General features: G+C 40.0%; 1 protein-coding gene across 5 annotated transcripts in view; it reads left to right on the top strand.

The window, feature by feature from the left end:
* Positions 1 to 19,754, top strand: part of DIP2C (disco interacting protein 2 homolog C) — a 316,036-nt gene that overhangs the window by 212,263 nt on the left and 84,019 nt on the right. For all 5 annotated transcript variants that reach the window (XM_035564302.2, XM_035564300.2, XM_035564301.2 and 2 more), the window contains 2 exons: positions 7,328 to 7,419; positions 11,635 to 11,745. In XM_035564302.2, the coding sequence (XP_035420195.1) occupies positions 7,328 to 7,419; positions 11,635 to 11,745 (203 nt within the window). The remainder of the gene's footprint in view (positions 1 to 7,327; positions 7,420 to 11,634; positions 11,746 to 19,754) is intronic.

The following is a 19,754-nucleotide window of genomic DNA, read 5'->3' as shown; positions in this document are numbered from 1 at the left end:
ACCCGTCCCAACGCCTGACTGCTCTTTCTGAGAAGAAATGTCTCCTCATTTCCAACCTGAACCTCCCCTGGTGCAACTGGAGGCCATTCCCTCTAGTCCTATCACTAGTTACCTGTGAGAAGAGGCCGACCCCCAGCTCCCCACACCTTCCTTTCAGGCAGTTGTAGAGAGCGATAGGGTCTCCCCTGAGCCTCCTCTTCTCCAGACTAAACAACCCCAGTTCCCTCAGCCGCTCCTCACAGGACTTGTGTTCCAGGCCCTTCACCAGCTTCGTAGCCCTTCTCTGGACATGCTCCAGGGCCTCGATGTCCTTCTTGTAGCGAGGGGCCCAAAGCTGAACACAGCACTTGAGGTGTGGCCTCACCAGACAGAGCTGAGTACAGGGGGACGATCACCTCCCTGGTCCTGCTGGCTGCACTGTTCCTGATACCAGCCAGGATGCTGTTGGCCTTCTTGGCCACCTGGGCACACTGCTGGCTCATGTTCAGGCAAGCATCAGTCAGCACCCCCAGATCCTTTTCCTTTGCACAGCTTTGTCTAATCTCCGCCTTCCCATTCCCCTGCAGGAATTCATCTAATTAGTAATTGCTTATATCTCCTGTGACTTTTTCAGCATGTTTTTCAAGTTTTTTTGTCTTCTATAGCATGTTAGGATTGTCTTCCTCCATGTGTCTCAGATTAAGAAATAAGACAGAAGAAATGAACAGCTGTACTTCTACACTTGATCTTTTTTAAGCAAGTTTTTGAAATATTTTCTCAGTTCTTCAAGTTGTTTTCACTGTCCCAGTTGTAATTGTTACTCAAAACTCTTTCTAGTGAATGAAATGCTATGAATATTCCTTATTTCTCAAATATTTTATTCCTCTGGGAACTTGCTTAAGTGGAGAGCATCTTAGTTAAGTTATTCACAATCCCTTTGTAAATCAAATCACTGAATATGCATAAATAGAAATGTCTGAGATAAGGGAGGGAAAGATGTCTTTATAAGGTTTTATGTACGTCTGAACTCTGACTAGAAACCTAACACGCTTTGAGGAAAAGAAGGACAATTTCTTGCTCAAACAAAGTTGATCAGAGTAGTCAGGCAGCTGATTTTGGTATTGTTGGCATTACAAATGAAATGCTTAGTGATTTCTTAGTGGAGAAACATGAATAAAGGATAATTAAATCCAATATACTACTTACACTATCACAGCTACTTTTCTTACTGTAGAGTGATTATTGTAAGAAGGATCAGAAGGGCTGGGGAAAAAGTAAAAAGCTGAAAGTAATTTGGAAATAAGCAAGTTTTGAGCTTTTTTATTGCAACCATTATTAAAACCAACGAAATGAGTAACAGTTAACTGCATCGGATTCAGAGAATCTCACATTGCCTTTATCTAACACTTTCTCTAATCAGTTTTTTAAACCATTTCCAGTAGCTCCAGTGTATTGTTTCACACATCAGAGGCCCACTGGAAACAGCAGAGCTAGGAGAAAAGAGCAGAAAAGGCTCTTTGGATAGTGAACTGTTGTTTTTTTTTTAATCCATTTTGACTCTGTGGAGAAAGAAATCATTTTTCAAATGAATTGCCCATTAAAAAAATAACACATAATGCAGCCATTAACATCTTGAGGCCAAAGTTATGCTGTCTTAGCAGAGGTGTTACACTGGGGATAGCCTGAAATGGTTGAAGCTCAACAACAGACAGAAAATAGCCACCCCCAAGCTGTGCTGCAGCTGGCGTGTGACCACAGCCATCTACATCCTCTTGCATCCAGGATCTCCTAGACCAGGAATTTCACAGTTACCAGGAGCGTAAAGGGAACCGAGAGTCTTCTCATAACCAAGTAACGAAATAACCAGATTGTCCTTATCTCTGAAATAAATCATTGCTTGCAGAGGTAGAAGTCATCATGGTTTAAGTCCTTAGACATCTATCAACAATATGGTTAATACTTTCAACCTTTATTGCTTTAATAAAGATAAAGAAAATTGCTTGCTTTAAAAATCTATATTACAAAATTGTGATTTAGACTGGGATATCAAGTATTGTAATAATAACATTCCCTCTATTCTGTGTATGTCTGGGGTATTTTATTCTCTGCAATAAAACATTTTTGTTATTTTGTTTGGATATTTTTCCAATAAGACACCTGCTTCATTTGCTGCTCAGTGTGGATCTCAAAAGTTTCCGAAGAAAGGGTTAGCAGAGCAGCAGAACTGTAACTATTATTTTGCGATGCAGAAAAGCTGCCCCTTTACCTGTATCATGTTAAGAAGTCTGCCATTTATACCAGATTTAATGTCTTCATGTTTCTGTTTAGTGTAAGAAATATATTGTGATCTTGAAAGAATGAATATTTGACAACATTATTTTCAGTTAAGTTTTGGCAGTCTCGCAATTGCTGTGCATGGAGATTGGTAAGCGACCACAGGTTTGGTTTTGCTGAGTTAGTGCTGTGTGGTTCTTAAAAGCATACAGAATTCAATAAGGGAATTGATTGTGGTTTGTTTTGTCTTTAAGTTTTCTTCCTGATGCAGCTTTTCTCTTATAACCTTCTTTACATTCAACACAAACATATAGTCCTTTTACAGATTTGTGGAGGGGAAGGGGATTTACTTCAGTGTCATGTGGAAATCATATTTTTTTTTACCAACTGATCCCTTTTTGTATGTTTTTTAAGACCTGGTGGTTTCCTTTATCCTCATAATGTGTTGCTTAACCAGATGGGACTGGCTATTCACTCACACTAGCTTGCAAATTTTTGTAGGAAAAAGATACTGCCCTCTGAATAGGCTGTTAGCATAGAACAATACTGATTACAAGTGATATTTAGAATATGTGGTTAGTGCTGTAGAGTTGCTACTATACAACTAAATCAAAATTCCAGCAGAAAACAAACAAACAAAACCCACAGATATTTGCCCCACACATGCATTAACAATGTTTGTTTTGGCTGCCAGAATGTGAGGTGACATTTTTCATTTGCTCCTGCCTTGACTACGTGTGTGTGTGTGATGTCTGCAGGACATGGCTCAGCTTCAGAGACATAGCTGGTGCACCACACACTTGCTGATACTTGCTGGGCACTGGGAATGCTCAACTTGGTTTGCCAGTGTAGGAAGAACATTAAAGGTGACTTGGCCTCACTGCAGGAACACACTGCTAGGGCTTGCAGGTCTGGTGGGAATGTCTGCGACAAGTGACAGGAGCAGCTAAGGAAGATTTGATCATCATTAGAAGATTTATTTCAGTAAATGCTTCAGCAATTAGAAGTGTCTTGGGCTATAACAGATACAGAGGAGAAAACCTTGATTTCTTTGTATCTTGTAGAGTTATAAAAGATTTTGGAAACTAACACCAAAATAAGCAGCTTGATGGGGGGTAGGAAGATTACAATTTGTAGTAGTGACATGTCGTGGCAAGGTACTTGTTAACTGAATGTTGTCCAGTTTGGTTTGTTTTCCCAAATCAACTCAGGAAATTCTTTGGATACTGAACAGTTTTCTTTGTTTGAGAGAGAGTTTTGGACCTGAAAACTGGAAAATTCAGGTCCTTATTGAAGGCATTGAGTTACCCAGGACACTTGTGTGTGACTGACAGAGCCCAGGATCCGCAGGAGCGCAGCCCCCCTCTGGAGACTACCCCGGTGCCCAAAATGCCACTGGACATGCAAATTTCTCTCTAATGACTTGTCTCTCTAAAGGACTTACCAAGCTTTCATTTTCAAACTCAAGAAATTAGTTCACATACGACAGAGTCAGGTAGGGACAAGTACTGCGAGCATCCAGTATCCCCGGCAAGGCAGGTGGGAGGGCAGTTGAACAGGACCAGAGAAACAAAGATGAGAAGGGCCCCAGGGTCTGGAAGCAGCAGTGGTGCTGGGGGTAGCTGCACCCAGCTGGTGCTTGCTCTCCATCGCTACAGGAGAGCACAAAACCATTTTCTGCTACAGTGGCATTGCTGGACAAAAGGAGATCTGTCGCCGTGCAGAAACGTGGGCTGGTCCAGCCCCTGCTGCCTGAAACTGCTGCTTGAGTTTCCTACCTCTGCCCTTCTGTCTTCAAGCCAACTTACTAGAAGATGGATGGCGATGTGTTTATCTGAGGAAGACCTGTGCTGAATTGTGGACAAAGGGCCATATCCTCAGCAGCCCCCAGCGGCGCAATTTCCTTTGCAGCTCACGTTCCTTCGTAGCAGGTTTCCCCCACGCAAGGATCGGCCCCATCCCGGAGTGAAAGCCTTGGATGGAGCACAGCTGGTTCCCCCACCGGTCTGCCTTCTGCCCCGGGGCAGATGTGCACAGAATTGAGGTCAAGGCAAGGTCTCCTCATCGGGATTTGCGGGAGAGATTTTAGCAATCAGCTTTTTCCCAGCAACGTCTAATCTCTCAAGTTTACAAAGGAAGAATTACACTGAATTGCAACCTAGGCAGAACCGAGGAAGGAAACACTTCAAAGATTTCCTTCTTTATAACATCCTCTGTTACTGAGGGCTTTTATCCCACAGTCATGGAGCCCTTTGTGTTTTTCAGTGACGTTGGCAGGCCAAACGGGCAAGGTGGCAAAATAAACACACAGTTCAGTCGGCCTCGCGTTGCGCCTCATCCAGCAGTCGCAGGCCTGGCCCTGGTGACTCATGCCTTCGTGGCTCCAGCTCCCGCATTGCTGTTCACTTCACAGCTCTGTCTTTTCTGGAAGGAAGCTATATACCTAGAAGAAAAGTGGCGGGCTTGCTGTTGAGCACAGTCCCGGTCTAGATCTGTGTGGGATTCACTCTGGGATCAGTGTGCGAGATGGCCAGCGTGCACACAGCAGTGCTCCTCGCTGCTGGCCAAGCAGAGGCCACAGCAGCCAGGGACAGGCAGAGCCTGAGTGCACTGGGTTGAAGAGATGGAAGCGCTGAGGGATGCAGGAGAGACCCTATGTCCCTGCTCTGTCAGAGCTCAGTGCAAACTGCCTTCCTTGTTCCAGTTTTCCATGGTTTCATACCCTTTCGCACATACAGGTAGCTCAGTTAGTTGACATAGTTTGGTATTCCAACAGTAAATAGAACAGGAGAGGGCCTGGAAGGAAGAAGACCTCTAGAAATTATTATAGACTTATTTTGTGCAGTTCAAGGTGTGTTGAAACAGAAAGGTGAGGAAGTAGTGAGACAGCCTTGTATGCTCTATATTTCAGAAGCTGAAGGAAAATTTTGGAAGTAAGGGAGCATCATGACAAAATGTATTTAGACTTAAATATTTACAGCCTTACCAGAAAGTAACCCATTAGTCTTTGAGAGAACTTTATTTCTACATTTACTTTGATTTACACTGGCATGGAGATAGTTGTAGTGTGTACCCATGTACTTCTGAAAGAATGCATCTAAGTCCTTTAATATGAATAGTGCTTCAGATCTCAAATGTTGAAGAAAATATTGTATGCAAGATGGCACGTTTGATATATGAAAAATGAGTATGAATATGTCACAAATGCAAATTTAAGACTTTTAACAGATTTAATCTCCATAGTTCCAATACAACTTTTCACAGCAGCCCCTTATGTCTCTCAGAAAAGGGATCAAAATCTCAGTGTTCATTATAAGCATGAAAGTGTTTTGTGTAAAGATGGTTCTTCCTTGCATTCAGAACTTTTACCAGGCTTTTCATTTCCATTCTCCAAATTTCTGTATCAGTACTAATTGCTCTTCTAAGTTTGTTGCCACTGAAACTTTAATGTTGGAAACCTTTAAGAAAATGAGTGTTTGCTTTTTTAGGGCATCCTTGTTTTTGTCCCACTTGCTGGTCAAGTTTAAGTGTTGACTGATGCAACAGGGATGCTTTTTAAGACTTTTTCCCAATAAAGGCAGGTAGTTCCACTGCAGTGTTATGATGGTTAATTCTGCAGAAGTATTCCTGTATCCACACTGCGTTTTCAGTGGAACAGAATTGACTTGTGTTTGTTTTTAAACATCAGGGCAGTTCAGCATCCAAATACTAGAGCAATTTTAAATATATTAAAAACTTCACAAAATATAATTTGATGGTAAAATATTACCATTTTCATAAGAAGTAATTGCACTTCGGACTTTCTCAATAACAAGCAGCAGTGACCTTCCAATTTTCCTTAAGAGTTAAAACAGAAAATCTGGCCTTCTCATTATACATTACATTTACATCAGATTGGCACTTAAAATAATACAGCACTGCATTTCATATCCAGAATGTGGAGGAATTTATTATAAAAACTGCTTGGCTTAGTTATAAATAGCAATAGTGCTTGTCTGGGAGCCTGAACTGCTGAACCCCATAGGTAATCCATTGTCAAAACCTATTATTGTTTAAGTTATTGGTGGGCATGAATTAAAGATTTGTTACTGTCAGACTGAATACTGCTTCAAGACAGTAGCCGAGGGCCAGCCAAAACCAAGGTCTGTTATGCTAGGTATTATTCGAATGGAAGTAACAAGGACTGTAAACAAAGGCTCTCGGAAAGAACTTGCATAGTCGGGGTACACTGATCTCTTAAAGGATTAATGAAAGGCACAATGTGGCCAGTGATATCTTGATGAGATCATTTTTTCTTTAAATAATATTGGGACAAGGTCTTCATGAGGATTAACTAAGTAAGTGAAGATGGAGAGATGAAGCAAGGGAGAACAGAGATGGTAAAAAGGAAGGATACCTGGATGCAAGTGAAATGAAACTGAGGGAAAGGACTGTGTGGGAGTGGGGGAGAAGTAAAAGCCAAATTAAATTGAAGAAGGTCCAGAATTAAAAGTGCAGCTCGTCTTACAGGTGTGCTAAGGATCAGAGGGTCCCTGCTGCTTCAGTGTGCCCCTTTGGCTGTGGGGTGTTTTCTGTTTGTTGATTTTTTTTTTCCTTGTCTCTCCTTCTTGGGACTCCTTTCCTTTTTCCTTTGGTGTCTTGGAGTAGGAAAAGTGCCATTATGATTTCTGTATCATACCCTCGGAGGGAAGTACCCTTGCACAGCACAGTCTGGACCGAAAGGCAGCTTTTGCAGCTTGCTAATAGTCTGTCTGGACTTCCTGGTATTCCAGCCACTTCTAACAGCTGACTTTTGGAGTCCAGATCCAATTCACTGCAAAGCAAGAAAACTACTTCTTTTTTTTTCTTTTTTTTTTTTTTTGGTCTTAAAAATGCTGCTTTCTTGAAGTTCAAAGAAAATATCTGATACGTATTTAAATATTTCCATTAGTTGCAGCAGTGGTATCACATTTAGTTGGAAAATTCATATACATTTTCCAAGTATTTCTTCCACTGCTCAGGCATTCTTTCCCTTTAATAATCTTGTAAAACATGCAGAATTTTAAAATTAATTTTACAAATTTTGTGTTAATAGGCAAACTTTGGACCAGAAGTATGAAGGTTGCTTACAATATACTACATAAATTAGGCACAAAACAAGAACCAATGGTACGACCTGGAGACAGGGTGAGTATCTCAATGGTTTTTAATTATTAATAATTCAGATCCTGGGTTGACAAAGAAGGAATGAGGTATTTGGGTGCCCAGGGGAAATTAATGAAGTTAAATGTTGGGGGTGGAGGAAAGTCTGCCTTTTACTCAGAAAAGGGCTGATCACTCAGACAGATGTTTTGAATTGCATATTAAATAATGTGAGCTAGTATTCGCTGAATAGCAACTTGAAGTTGTGGCAACATCAGCAATAAACGTTCCCATGGAAAGTGATTTTTGGACGTGGAACAGCCGTCTGTTTAGCAAAAGCTTGCCTGTAGAGCCTGGAGGTGTCGTGTGGGTAAAACGTACTTACTAATGACTTTGTAGTTGTTGAGATGGTAGAAAAAAGAGGAGCATTGTGGAGGACAAACACAAACAAGCTAAGCACATTTTGGCAGCCAGTTAAATAAATAAATTATGCTGACTGGTAATGTGGAGAGTATTTCCATTCCTTGTTCTTGAATCTGATTCAGCTACTGCTGGAGGCTGTATCTAGGTGAATATATAACATCCACAGAGGGCAAGGGATACAGAGCTAGTCTGCTGCCTTCATGCTACCCCTTTTCTCTGCCACAGTGTGTATCCAAATTTCTACAGGTCCCATTCCAGGTTGGCTCTAAGTCATGGAATGGAGATTCCTGAACGGATCTGTCAGAAATGCGCATTTTAGTCACAACCTTGTGATTAGAGTTTTGAATGTGAAATTAAGGATTCCTCTTCCAGTGTGAAAGCAATTGTCAAACTGCTGGTTTACTTGGTCCTTTTGTGCCATATGTGAAAAATGTGTTGATATGCATTACGCTTTTCATACGTCTTCAAAAATGAGAGCATGCAGTAAAGCTTCACAGAAAAAAAAATGAATTAAAAAAAAAAAGAAAAAAGAAACCTGACAGTCCTTTCTGTGTTTCTTTTGGAAATAAATCATAAAGTATTTGACTAAAGGATCTCTAGATCCTTAATCTAAATTGCTTCCTACAATGGCATTCAGCCATCTGAAGAATCTCTTTTACTTGATTTACAAGTGTGTATCTAAGCAACAGCAGAAGCAGCAAGTTGTTCAAGTGTGTGCATCAAGAGAATCCACCCAGAAGGCTCTAAATGGAATAAAGTTCAGATACAGTTAGTGTGCGTGTGCCTCTCTCTCCCTGTTGTCTGCTAACTGCCCATCTTTGCATTAATTTACTGCAGCAACCACTGACATCTTCTAATGTTAGGAAAAGATTTGTGGATAATTCAGTCTGAAAGCTGGAAGTTTAGCTAGTGCAGGACACATACGTAACAAATTGCAGTCCTTCTAAAATAAGTCCACCTAGATTACAGAGAAACAAATGTTTATGGCTGAGTGCTGAAAGCATATGCTTGTGCTGTAAAAACATCTTGCTTAGCATCTCTGTGTAACAGAAACACAATCTTTTAAAGCCGCTTCATGTGGAAGATGAGATGTTACTGTACTGATGTTCTAGGCTGTTATTCTGGCTGTTATCCCCCTGTTGTAATAACATAAAAGCTTTCTGACCTCTTTGAAGATGACTTTTTATTCTAAATAATGTATTTTGTGTGACAACAGTTAAAGGTACTTTTGAAATGCTAAATGAAATACATTTGTGCATATTTGTGATCTTTTCTAAATCAGAGGGTAGTTGTTTCCTTATGTTAATATGATATAAAACTCAGAAAGGGCTCTCCCCCTTTAAAATCATCTTCTATCAATGCAATCTCTATTTTTCATGACTCCTATTACATTACTCTTTAGTTTCTTTGTCCGAGACAAAAGAATAGGTGATTGTGCCTCTATGTGAGTCCCTGGTTCTGATATAATTATAACACTCAAAGGACTGCATTTGCCTTCTATAGTATCTACAGAAATTTAAACTCGTGTCATCCCAGACAGCTGCCTGGAAATTAAGCTTGCCCTCTAATACATCTTCCAGATAAACAGATTCTCATAAACGCACTGTATATTTCATTTTCCTTCAGCCTTATCCCTTTTTGCTGTTACCATGCTATTTGTTTATTTGGTACAGGTCTGCTAGTGATTAATGTCTTTTGAAGGGGAAGTTAATGCCTCATTCCCACTGGACTTTAGTGAGTTTTTCACCTCTGTCAGCTCCTTTGAAAAGATTCCCAGCTAAACCTTCACTGTGTGTATGTAAACAAAGAGCAACACAAAAAATAACAATCCTCAAAGTACCTTTTGGGATCTTTCAACATCTTTCAGATGTGTGCTGGGCTCAGCAAACTGCTATCCCTGCAGTGTACCTAGCAAAAACCCTTTCCTTCCATTTCCCTTGTGGATATTTATGGTATGTGTACAGAAAAAATATATACTAAACTGCACAGCCATCTTGTGCAGTTGTATTGTTTCTTGTGCTAGGATACAGATATGATAGCAGTATATTTTCTATGAAGTTCCTGAAGTTTTAAGTCTTCAGCTTAAAAACAGAGATATTTTTGACCCCCTTGGACATAATTAGATTTCTTCTAGTTTGAAGAAATCAATTTAATTTATGGAAGGGAACCATCTTTGAAGCCATATGAAAACACTGAGAACACTTTTAATCTACAGTAACTGAATCTTGGCAAGGGTATAAAACACTATGGTTTTGCTCCAAGAGACTGAAACGTGTAACTCCTATGGATATCAAATCAGTCAAAACTGAAGACTTATTATGTAGTTTCAGCAAACTGTAAGGTGCTGAACGCTGATCCTGTGTGCAAACCCAAAGGAGTTAAGTTAGAAGTCACGTGGAACGCCTCTTGCATGCCACTTCTGTCAGCCCTGAGGTAGAGTTACCAGCTTCATTACAGCTGTTGAAGACATGAGTTGAGAAAATGCATCTGACTGAATGAAAATAAAAATACAGACAGGATCCAGCCCCTGAGGTCTTTAACCACTAATTGATGGCAAGGAGAGCTGTGGACTCTCCAGGTTGCTGGATCCTCAGTTAGATCATGCAATCTCATTTATCCTTCTGTTTTGTCCCTGGATGACCTAAAGAGATTGCAGCACCCATAGAAGTAAGCTGCCCAGTTCAGCACATCTGGGGATGAAAGGCACCTCATGAGCATACAGGTGATTTGCTATAATGTCTTATGTTTTCTTGGCATTCTTTAATCTAAATAATTCCCTAGCCCTAAAGCTGTGAAGTTTAGCAAGTCCAGACCTAGAATTAAATCGAATCGAATTGAATTGAATAGAAATAGAATAGTTCAGTTGGAGGGGACCTACAGAGATCATCTAGTCCAACTGACTGACCACTTCAGGGCTGACCAAAAGTTAAAGCATATTAATGTGGGCATTATCCAAACACCTCTTGAACACTGACAGGCTTGGGGCATCAACCACCTCTCCAGGAAGCCTGTTTCAGTGTTGGACCACCCTCTTGGTGAATAAATTTTTCCTAATGTCCAGTCTGAACCTCCCTTAGTGCAGCTTTGTGCTCCAGGGAGAAGAAACCATCACCTCCCTCTCTGCTTCCCCTCTTCAGAAAATTCTAGAGAGCAACGAGGTTACCTTAGCCTCCTTTTCTCCAAACTAGACAAAGCAAATGTCCCAGACCTCTCCTCATAGGACATGCCTACCAGCCCTTTTACCAGCTTCACATTATCTTACCAGCTCTGGACATGACATTTGGTTCTGTAGGTATCAGCTATTTGTGTTCACTCTCTCAGACTGTGCTTGGACAACAGTCCAGTCCTAAAATAAAATTATTGTGTGAGGCAAAGCATACGGAGACAACACATAATTGTTAGTGATTGACATAATGACACAATAAGTCTGCATAATCTGAACTGGTCGCAGATCCACTTTGTTTTCAGTAACATTAAGCAAATACTAAACTAGAATGTAAAATTCTATTAATTCCATTTGTTTGGTTCTTTAATATCTGCAAAGCAATCAGTAAATTGAAAATCAGATGAAAGGTGTTGTCAATGTAGGAAACAATGCAGCACGAAAATATTTAACTACAACCTAAGTGAAAATGTTCACAAAAGGAGCGCGTATCAGAATAAATTCCTTCTGATTCCTCATTCATCTTTCGTTAGGTATTTGAGTAATTATTGTAGAAATGTTTCTGTAATCACCTCTCTCCCAAAAGAAGCATAGAAACTCCAGCTATTGTTAGTTGAAACCTGTAATAAAACATGCATTTCAGAAAATCTTTAACGTATGTCTCTTTGTTTCAGGTAACACTCGTGTTCCCTAACAATGATCCCGCTGCTTTCATGGTAGCATTTTATGGCTGCCTGCTTGCAGAAGTTGTCCCCGTTCCTATTGAAGTGCCACTTACAAGAAAGGTAGGGAACAGAATTTCTTCTCTATACTACCTTTTAAAACTTATGTCAGAATGAATCACAACTGAATCCAACTTCTGAGTACATTTGTGGTTAACTAGCTCTGAATCTACAGATACAAAGATAGTGCTGTGTGGTGAGTTATATATAGTTCCTTCTTTTCTGTGATGGCAAATCTCAAGATGTGCTTGCAGTTTCAGCAAATGCAGGTCTGCCTGGGAAAGGAGAGGAAAATTTTGCAAGAGAACAGCTTTGCCTGCCCTAGATGGATTATCTTTGTAGCCTCTCATAGCGTTCTGATGTTGGCCATTGACAATGAATCATTGGCAGCAACTGCTGATTTTCCACCTGTCCCTGCAACCAAAGCTATGTTATAATGCCCCTAGTGCTTTGTGTGCTACTTCAAAGCAGTTATTGAAATGCCTTCTCCTGTGTTTATATGTGCAGTTGTATCCTGAAGCTTCCGTCACCACTGTCATCTCTGCTAAGGATGGCCTTTGAGCAAAGCTAGTTTGTGAATTCTTGCCACGGGGCATACATTCGTAGCTGAAACTGACCATGGCTAATCAAAAACATTTCACATGTAGTGTTGGTGCAGATTCCACCACTGGTTTCTGGGAAAATATTAGTAGACAGGTATAACAGTTTCAGGTTGAAGAGATACTTGGGGGCAATGAGGGGAGGGGGCTCAGTGGTACTGGAGAGCCACAGCTGGGAAGGTTACACTGATGCTGCTGAACATGCATTTTTTTCTGAGGATGCATACCTTTGAGGCTGTAAATATAATGAAACGTGTTTATCCATTCCAAGCTCTTTTTGTTATATCCCCTTAATTTTAGCATGGCTGGCAGCAATGCTCATTCTAAGGTTCTCCCAAATGTCCCCTTATATAATTCCTTTGTTATTAGCTAGCACTAATAATGCCTTACTTTAAGTATTTGGTCTGGAATTGTCCACACAACATGTGTTCTTTAATCCACTTTGGGGAATAAGTTCATGCTAGTTTGTTTGTTAAGTGGGCTTGATTCTGGAATGAGTGTCATGATTTTAGTAGAAATATACTGCATTTGCATCAGGCTATCACCATGCTTTCATATATGAGTGCAGTACCTTAAGATAGTTTGAAGTAGTTGCATGAAGTGATGCATTATTTCTGCTTTAAATGAGTCACCAAAATAAGGCAAACAGACTATATACATTGTAAGATCATACCGAATGCTCACATAGTTAACTTGACTTTCATTTTACAAAAAAGAAGCAATGTGACTTTAAGGGATAAAAAAAGAAAAATCTGGTATGTCTTTCCCTGTTGCTTATTTTCCAAGGTTTAATTGCATGTTAAAGTATATGGATAGGTATAAATCAGATTTATTTTAGAACATCTGATACCATATCCATCCAGTAAGCTATAAAATCCAGCTGTCCAAGTAAATACCCTATGTCACGTTAATAACTTACCCTAATTTGGCTGAACCTTGATTTTTTTTTATGTGTGCATATGTATATATATAAAAATACATACTTACACATGTATATATATATATATATTTATATAAGGCAATAACTACAGGCTCAGACTGTTTAACTGTTGCCAAGATCATTCCCTAATGTTTAAATATTGCACTGATAAAACAATAACAGAGATGTCAGCAGTATAATTAAAAAAGCAACATGATCTATGATCTATAAATAAAACTATGCAATCTCACAGCGTATACTATTGCAAATATTTCTGCATTTGTTTATATGGAGAAGGAACTGGAGTGGAAGCAATGAGATGAAAATCATGTTCTGGGTAGTCCCAGAAGGAATACCTCTGCTTGGTCAAATGGCAGCGGATTGCTTCTGGCGTCCGTGGGAAGATGTCATTTGTGTCATCTCACAATGGCCTAGGCTGTTCTTTTATGCTTTGCCATTATTTGTTCTCTCTTCTTCACGCTTCAGTAAATTCTGGCAGCATACCTTTTTTTGGCTTGATTTTTGGAAGACAGAGATGTGAACTAACAAATAGACCAACAATTATATTACAGGCTAATACAGGCTTACAGAATAACAACTTGATACAGGATGAGCTGTTTCAGGGAATTCATGAGCACATTTTTAGTATTCATCAGCACATTTTTAGTATTAAAAACTTGTGTTAGCAACTTTAATACTGTTCTGCATTTTCATAAGGAGGAGTTTTTCACAGCTCTGTGCCAATTGTGCCTGGCAGTTTAAAATGGAACAGTAATACTTGCAGCCAGGTAGCCTTTTGGCTAAGGTATTACTCTGCAGGCATCTATGCATGTATGGAAGTAAAGACTTCTGTTTTAGTAGCCCATACATTTGGTGTGTATTCCCTACTCTTTGTATCATGAGTGTATTTTTCTTTTTTAGATTTTGACAGAGTTATTTTCTGGTTGGTCCATTAGGTGATGGTCCATCTCATCTTGCTTCTGTATCTCATCTTCGTATTGACAAAATACCTAGAATTTGTTGTACTTCCCCAGAGGACTTAGAGAGACCTGTCTGGCATGGCAGTTGGGATGGGTTCACTGGATTCTGTGCAGGGTTCTTCACTTTTGGTATTCTGAGAACACTTTCGGGTGTCTAGCAAGCACCTGGGACTGGGCATTCATGTCAGCATGGTTTTGGCTTTTTGGACTGGGAAAATCAGATCTAAAATTAAAAACTGAAATCTCAAGCTTTTTTTTTTTTTTTTTTTTTTTTTTTAACATCAGAGCTAACTCTTTGTTCTAGAAGAAGCAGTCAGGGGTTCTACAGTCACAATAGAATAAACAGCATGTTTTATTTCATCTTCTTTTCCTGCACTAATGCCACTGAAATATGTGTATCGTGATCACTTCCAAAATTTTTTGTAACTAATCCTCATCCCTTAGATTACGGGCTATGTTTTTTACAATAGTCCCTCTGCCCAAAATCTATTTCTTTATGTTTCCCAAAATTAGTAAATGAGTATGGGTCCCTTTTTAGTGTGTTGTATGCAACATCTCTTCCTTCAGAACTGCCACTTTGGTTAATCTTATCAGAAGCTGGAGTATTCTGAATTGGCGCATTGTATACATGATGCGATGTGAATTGCAAACTAGGTATCACAGAACGTGCCATCAAAGTAGCGGATACAGGATTTTTGACATTTCAAGTTCTAGTTCATATAGTGGCTTACTATTCCCCTTATGAAAAGATTTTAAAATGTTTTCAATTTCCTTTTCTTTAGATTTTGCAGGTTGTTTTTTTCCATTTGATGGGCACCATGAAAGTTCTTATTATTTTGCTCTGATACAGTCAGGGGAGCTAATCTGTTTGAATCTCAAAATAACATTTTTGTCCTCCAAGCATTTTTGTAGTTATGCTCAATCACTTTCTGTGAATATGTGAACAGTGATCCCACATAGCTCTTTATGGCTTTCTTGTCATAGGAGGCGAACATTTGTAACAGAATATGACATGAAAGCATATAAACTATTTCTCAATCATTATTTCCTACCCTGTTAGACTTAATGCTACATGTGCTTCTTGGAAGTGTTTCTGTACTCTTCCAGAAGCTGGCTTTGACAATGTGATTTTAAAATATTCTTACGTGTTTCTATAGGAAGTTCAGAGATACCCACTCCCGGACACACAAAAAAAATATCAAATGGATGTTTTGTTGAGGGTAAAAACTGTTTTCCAGGAGCTCTTTTTATTAAATCCTGAAAAGTTAGGTTATTAAAGCTTTAACAGTAGCCAGCGAGATACATCTTTTAAAAAACAGAGAAGTTGTCCCAGTCTTTTCTGCCATTTGAAGGCAGGATTGTATTCCAAAGGAAATACACCTCGACACTTTTTCTAGTATTCAGACATCTTCAGAGCTCGAGGTAAAACAAGCTGTGTTTCCTTCCTGCTTTCATCATTATAGTGCTGTACCTGATACACTGAAACATCCACAGAGTTCCAGCAACACTGGAAATTGACATAGTTTTGAACAGCTTTTGACAACAAACTTTCTTTGCTAGATTTAAAACATGCATAAAATGCCATATATTTTATTTTTGGTGGCACAGTCGTCCAGCCTCAGCCCTGCTGAACCCCTGGCACACACTGCCGGAACCGTGTGAGCGCCGTGCCCACCCTCCCCTCTGCAGGCACTGAGCAGAGGTCTTTGCTCAGCTGGTCACCGTGAACCTCAGGTCCCTTACAGTCTACATTTTGTTTTTGTGTTTTCAAGTTTAGGAAATGGTAGTTTCCTACAGAGAATATCGTGTTTCGTCCAGTGTCCCCTGCCAAAAATAACTGTTGTCCTGCTTTCATTAAGACTTTTGGACATTTAGACTGCTCACAGTTACATGTTTCACATGAAAATTACAACCAGATACCAAAGCTCTCTCTGATGAGACAGCTGATTTCTTCCTCATAAAGCTGGTCATGAAAATTGCATCTGCTTTGTGTTTGATTATTTTTATTAAGATCTTTGATATTTGTATTTTTAAAACAGAGGGTTTCCTTGATTCCTTTTCACTTTTGTTTTAAAGGTACTGGTGCTTGGGCTTTGCGTCTGATGGTTGCTCTGTTTGTTAGGGTAAAGGCAAATGGAGCTCAAATAAGCATTGTAACAACAACAACAACAAAAAATTAGTTCATTTTGCAAGGTATTGCTACATAATTCTCATTTGAAACCAGTCTGGGACTTGAAGTGGACAGGAGTAACCTTTACCAGCCCAACCTTTGCAGTGGCTATCTCTTCCTTCCTTCCGTATTAGATGGAAGACGATGCACTCTCATGCACAGAGAAGGGAACATAATTGTTTTCCTTCACACAGATACTCTCACAAAGCATTACAAAAATGACATTAACAGCATGCTGAAATGCAGCCACACGTGGGATTTTTTATCCTGACAATGAATTATCACTCTCTGCAGCAGGAAGAAGACAATTTGCCTCCAGGTAGTGGTGAAAACCTTTAGGGGACCTTTAATAAAAGTCTTTAGAGAACCTTGAATGGCTACCTACAGCAGAGAGGATTTCTGGCTCGCTTCATCTGCAAGATTGATCTCTCTAGGTGTGTGCAGACATTGTCTAAAGCTATGCAGACCTCATTTTTTCATACTTCAGCAAGTGTGATGCCTTCAAGAAATGTAAAATGGTAGTTCCAAAGTCAGCATTTCATCTCAAACCTCATGCTACAATGCCTCAGCTGTATCTTTTGCCTTCCACCTGTACTACTTGTCATTTCAAACTGTGAATTGTGGAGGCTTCTGACAATGAGCATCAATGGAAAGTCTCTCCCCATCTGCGCTTGGGACTGCGTTCATTCTTTTGTTTCACCTGGTCTCTGCTGGAGCTGTGAGGTTTTCTTCCACCCCAACAAAATTCAGCAAAATAAAGTGTTTGTGGCAAGTGAGGGTTTGTCAAAGTAGCAGATTAGCATAATCTACCAAAATAGCAAATAACGGTGCTGACAAAACAGTATGTCTTGAAAATATATTCCATTTAAGGGCAGAGGGTGCTTTTATTTATGGGGGAGAGGGTTGTGGGTTTTTTTCAGCAGTAGGTGATTTGATTTCTTCTTTTTACTTACAAAGCAGTTTTCAACATTGCAGACATTCATTTTACATTACTCAGAAGGGATGCCGATAGCTCAATAGCTAGTCTCTGAAATCTGAAAGAATCAATACTCCTAAAGTCAGAAGTCTTTCCTTGCCATATGGAAGCTTTGACTGCTTCTCACAAATGACTCAATTTTCAACTCAAACCTCACTGCAAGAGGGATATTGAGTTGCTTGAGCATGTGCAGAGAAGGGCAATGAAACTGGTGAAGGGACCAGAAAACAAGAGTTATGAGAAGAGGTTGAGGGAATGGGGCCTGTTTAGTCTGGAGAAGAGGAGGCTGAGGGGAGAGCTCATCACTCTCTACAACTACCTGGAAGGTTGCAGTGAGGAAGGTGTAGGTCGCTTTTCTCAGGTGACAAGTGATGGGATATGAGGAAACAGTCTCAAGTTGTGCCAGGGGAGGTTTAAACTAGACATCAGGAAGAATTTCTTCATGGAAAGGGTGGTCAAGCGTTGGAATGGGCTGCCCACGGAAGTGATGGAGTCCCCATGCCTGGAGGTATTTAAGAGACGTGTGGACATAGCACTAAGGGACATGGTATAGTGATGGGGCTCAGGAGGTCAAGTTGGTGGTGGAACTTGATGATCTTGAAGGCCTTTTCCAATCTAGTGGATTCTATGATTCATTTTTCAAACTTACAAATTTTGCCTAAGGCACTCACTGCTCTGGGTCTGTCATTCTGAGGCATGAGGAACAGCAAAGACTATCACATTTACATACTTGAGTGTTTTAGGTAAGGTTACAGTGTGTCTGTGGGATATATAACACTCTCGGCTTCAGATGGTTTCAGACCTCCCACCATTTGGGTAGTTAGAAACAATTGCTTCTGCAGGGCAGCAGGTGTCACTGGGGCGCCTACACAGGGAGAGGAATGTTCACCCCTTCTCCATCTCTACTCTCTGCAGTACTTTCTGCTTCTAAGTTGGGATGAAGCCACCAGAAGCAGGCAGGAGGCAGTGATAATTAGTTAGGAGGTGTGAGAATGACATTGGAAGTGGGAACGACCAACACAGGCTAGCAGACCACCAGAAAGCTTCATAGTGTTCATGTTGTGTGATCCTCAACTGGAGTTCCTGTAGCTATTGAGAACAGCGTCTATCGTGAACCTCTCCTGCAGCATCTTGAGTTACTTTTTTCTTGCAAGGCAGGATTTACTGTGGAAACCAAAGGCATGTCATAGAAAATGAAAGTCTGAAAACCGCCCTGGCTATTGTCTGTGCTTGGGGATTTTATTCCTTATCTCCTGTGGTAGAGGTGCATCACGTAGTTGTTTAACCATTTTGTCCTTAAATGAAAGAAATAACTGTACAGAACAAAATGGGTTGAAGGTTTTAATACGATTTGAAATGTGGTTGTCCTGACCTAAAATGAAGTCTGTTATAAGAGTCTATGATGTGTGGGTAGATTATGTTAGATAATCTATACGCTATTCTCCCTGCTTGTGTGTGGAGTGCTACGAATGAATGAATAATTTTTAAGTGGACATGCTCCAGAAGAATTGGTGTGGCACTAAGTGAAAGCACAGTCATTATTTCTTGTGTTATCTAGAAAACCTGAACTGTTGATATAAATTTCCTTTTCCTGTTGTTTTGTTTTGTTATGAGAAGAGCTTGGCAGATCACCTCTTAAATGATGCATCCTCCAGGGCTGTGATATGCTGATGCTCTAAGGTCCACAGTTTCTACTGGTTTATATGTGTTAGGTTTCTAAACGGGAATTTATTAAGTTAGTTTCTTGCAAGGTCTTGCATGAAGTGAGATCTAGTACTTGAGAGTGTGCATTTTCTTGGTACAGTGGTGAAACAGCTTGCTAGCAGTCTTTTATAGGGCATAAACTTAAAACAAGATTTTGACTTTAATTTAAAATTCAGAGTGATGCAGCTCCTGCATTTGATTGTGAAATTTATGTTCAATTCTGTTTAAAAAAATTGGTAGTTAGGGGGAAATTTGGGGTAATGGAAGTATACATAGGATGTTTTAAGAAACTGGTGGCCCTCCATTATACATGGCAGAGTAGCACATCTCAGAGGCCATGTCTTGCCCAAGAAGTGATGTTGTCTTCTGGAGCACTCCAGTCCTCATCTTTCTGCTGTTCCTTATGAGGGCCCACAAGGAAGGACTTTTGTGGAAGGATCTTTGCGGTGAAGGCACTGTGAGATCAACATGCTCCCCAAAACATCGTTGATGGATACCAGTCTTTTTCTCTGTTGTTCAAAGGCTACTGCTCTCATTTAGATTTTTATTGGGGAAAAAAAAAAATGAACACGCTTAATGTTAAAAAGCTTTCCTGAAACAGTACCTTGTCAATTTTTCCTGGTTTTACATTCATTCTGGTAATAGTGCAACAGAGCAAAAGCAAACGCAGTAATTATGGATTGAAGGAGTTACATAGCATAGGTTTGATAGATCAGGTTATCGT

Source organism: Cygnus atratus, chromosome 2 (assembly GCF_013377495.2).
Source record: "Cygnus atratus isolate AKBS03 ecotype Queensland, Australia chromosome 2, CAtr_DNAZoo_HiC_assembly, whole genome shotgun sequence".
NCBI classification, from domain to species: domain Eukaryota; kingdom Metazoa; phylum Chordata; class Aves; order Anseriformes; family Anatidae; genus Cygnus; species Cygnus atratus.
The sequence above is the reverse complement of the archived record's forward strand: the minus strand, read 5'-3'. Positions and strand labels throughout refer to the sequence as shown.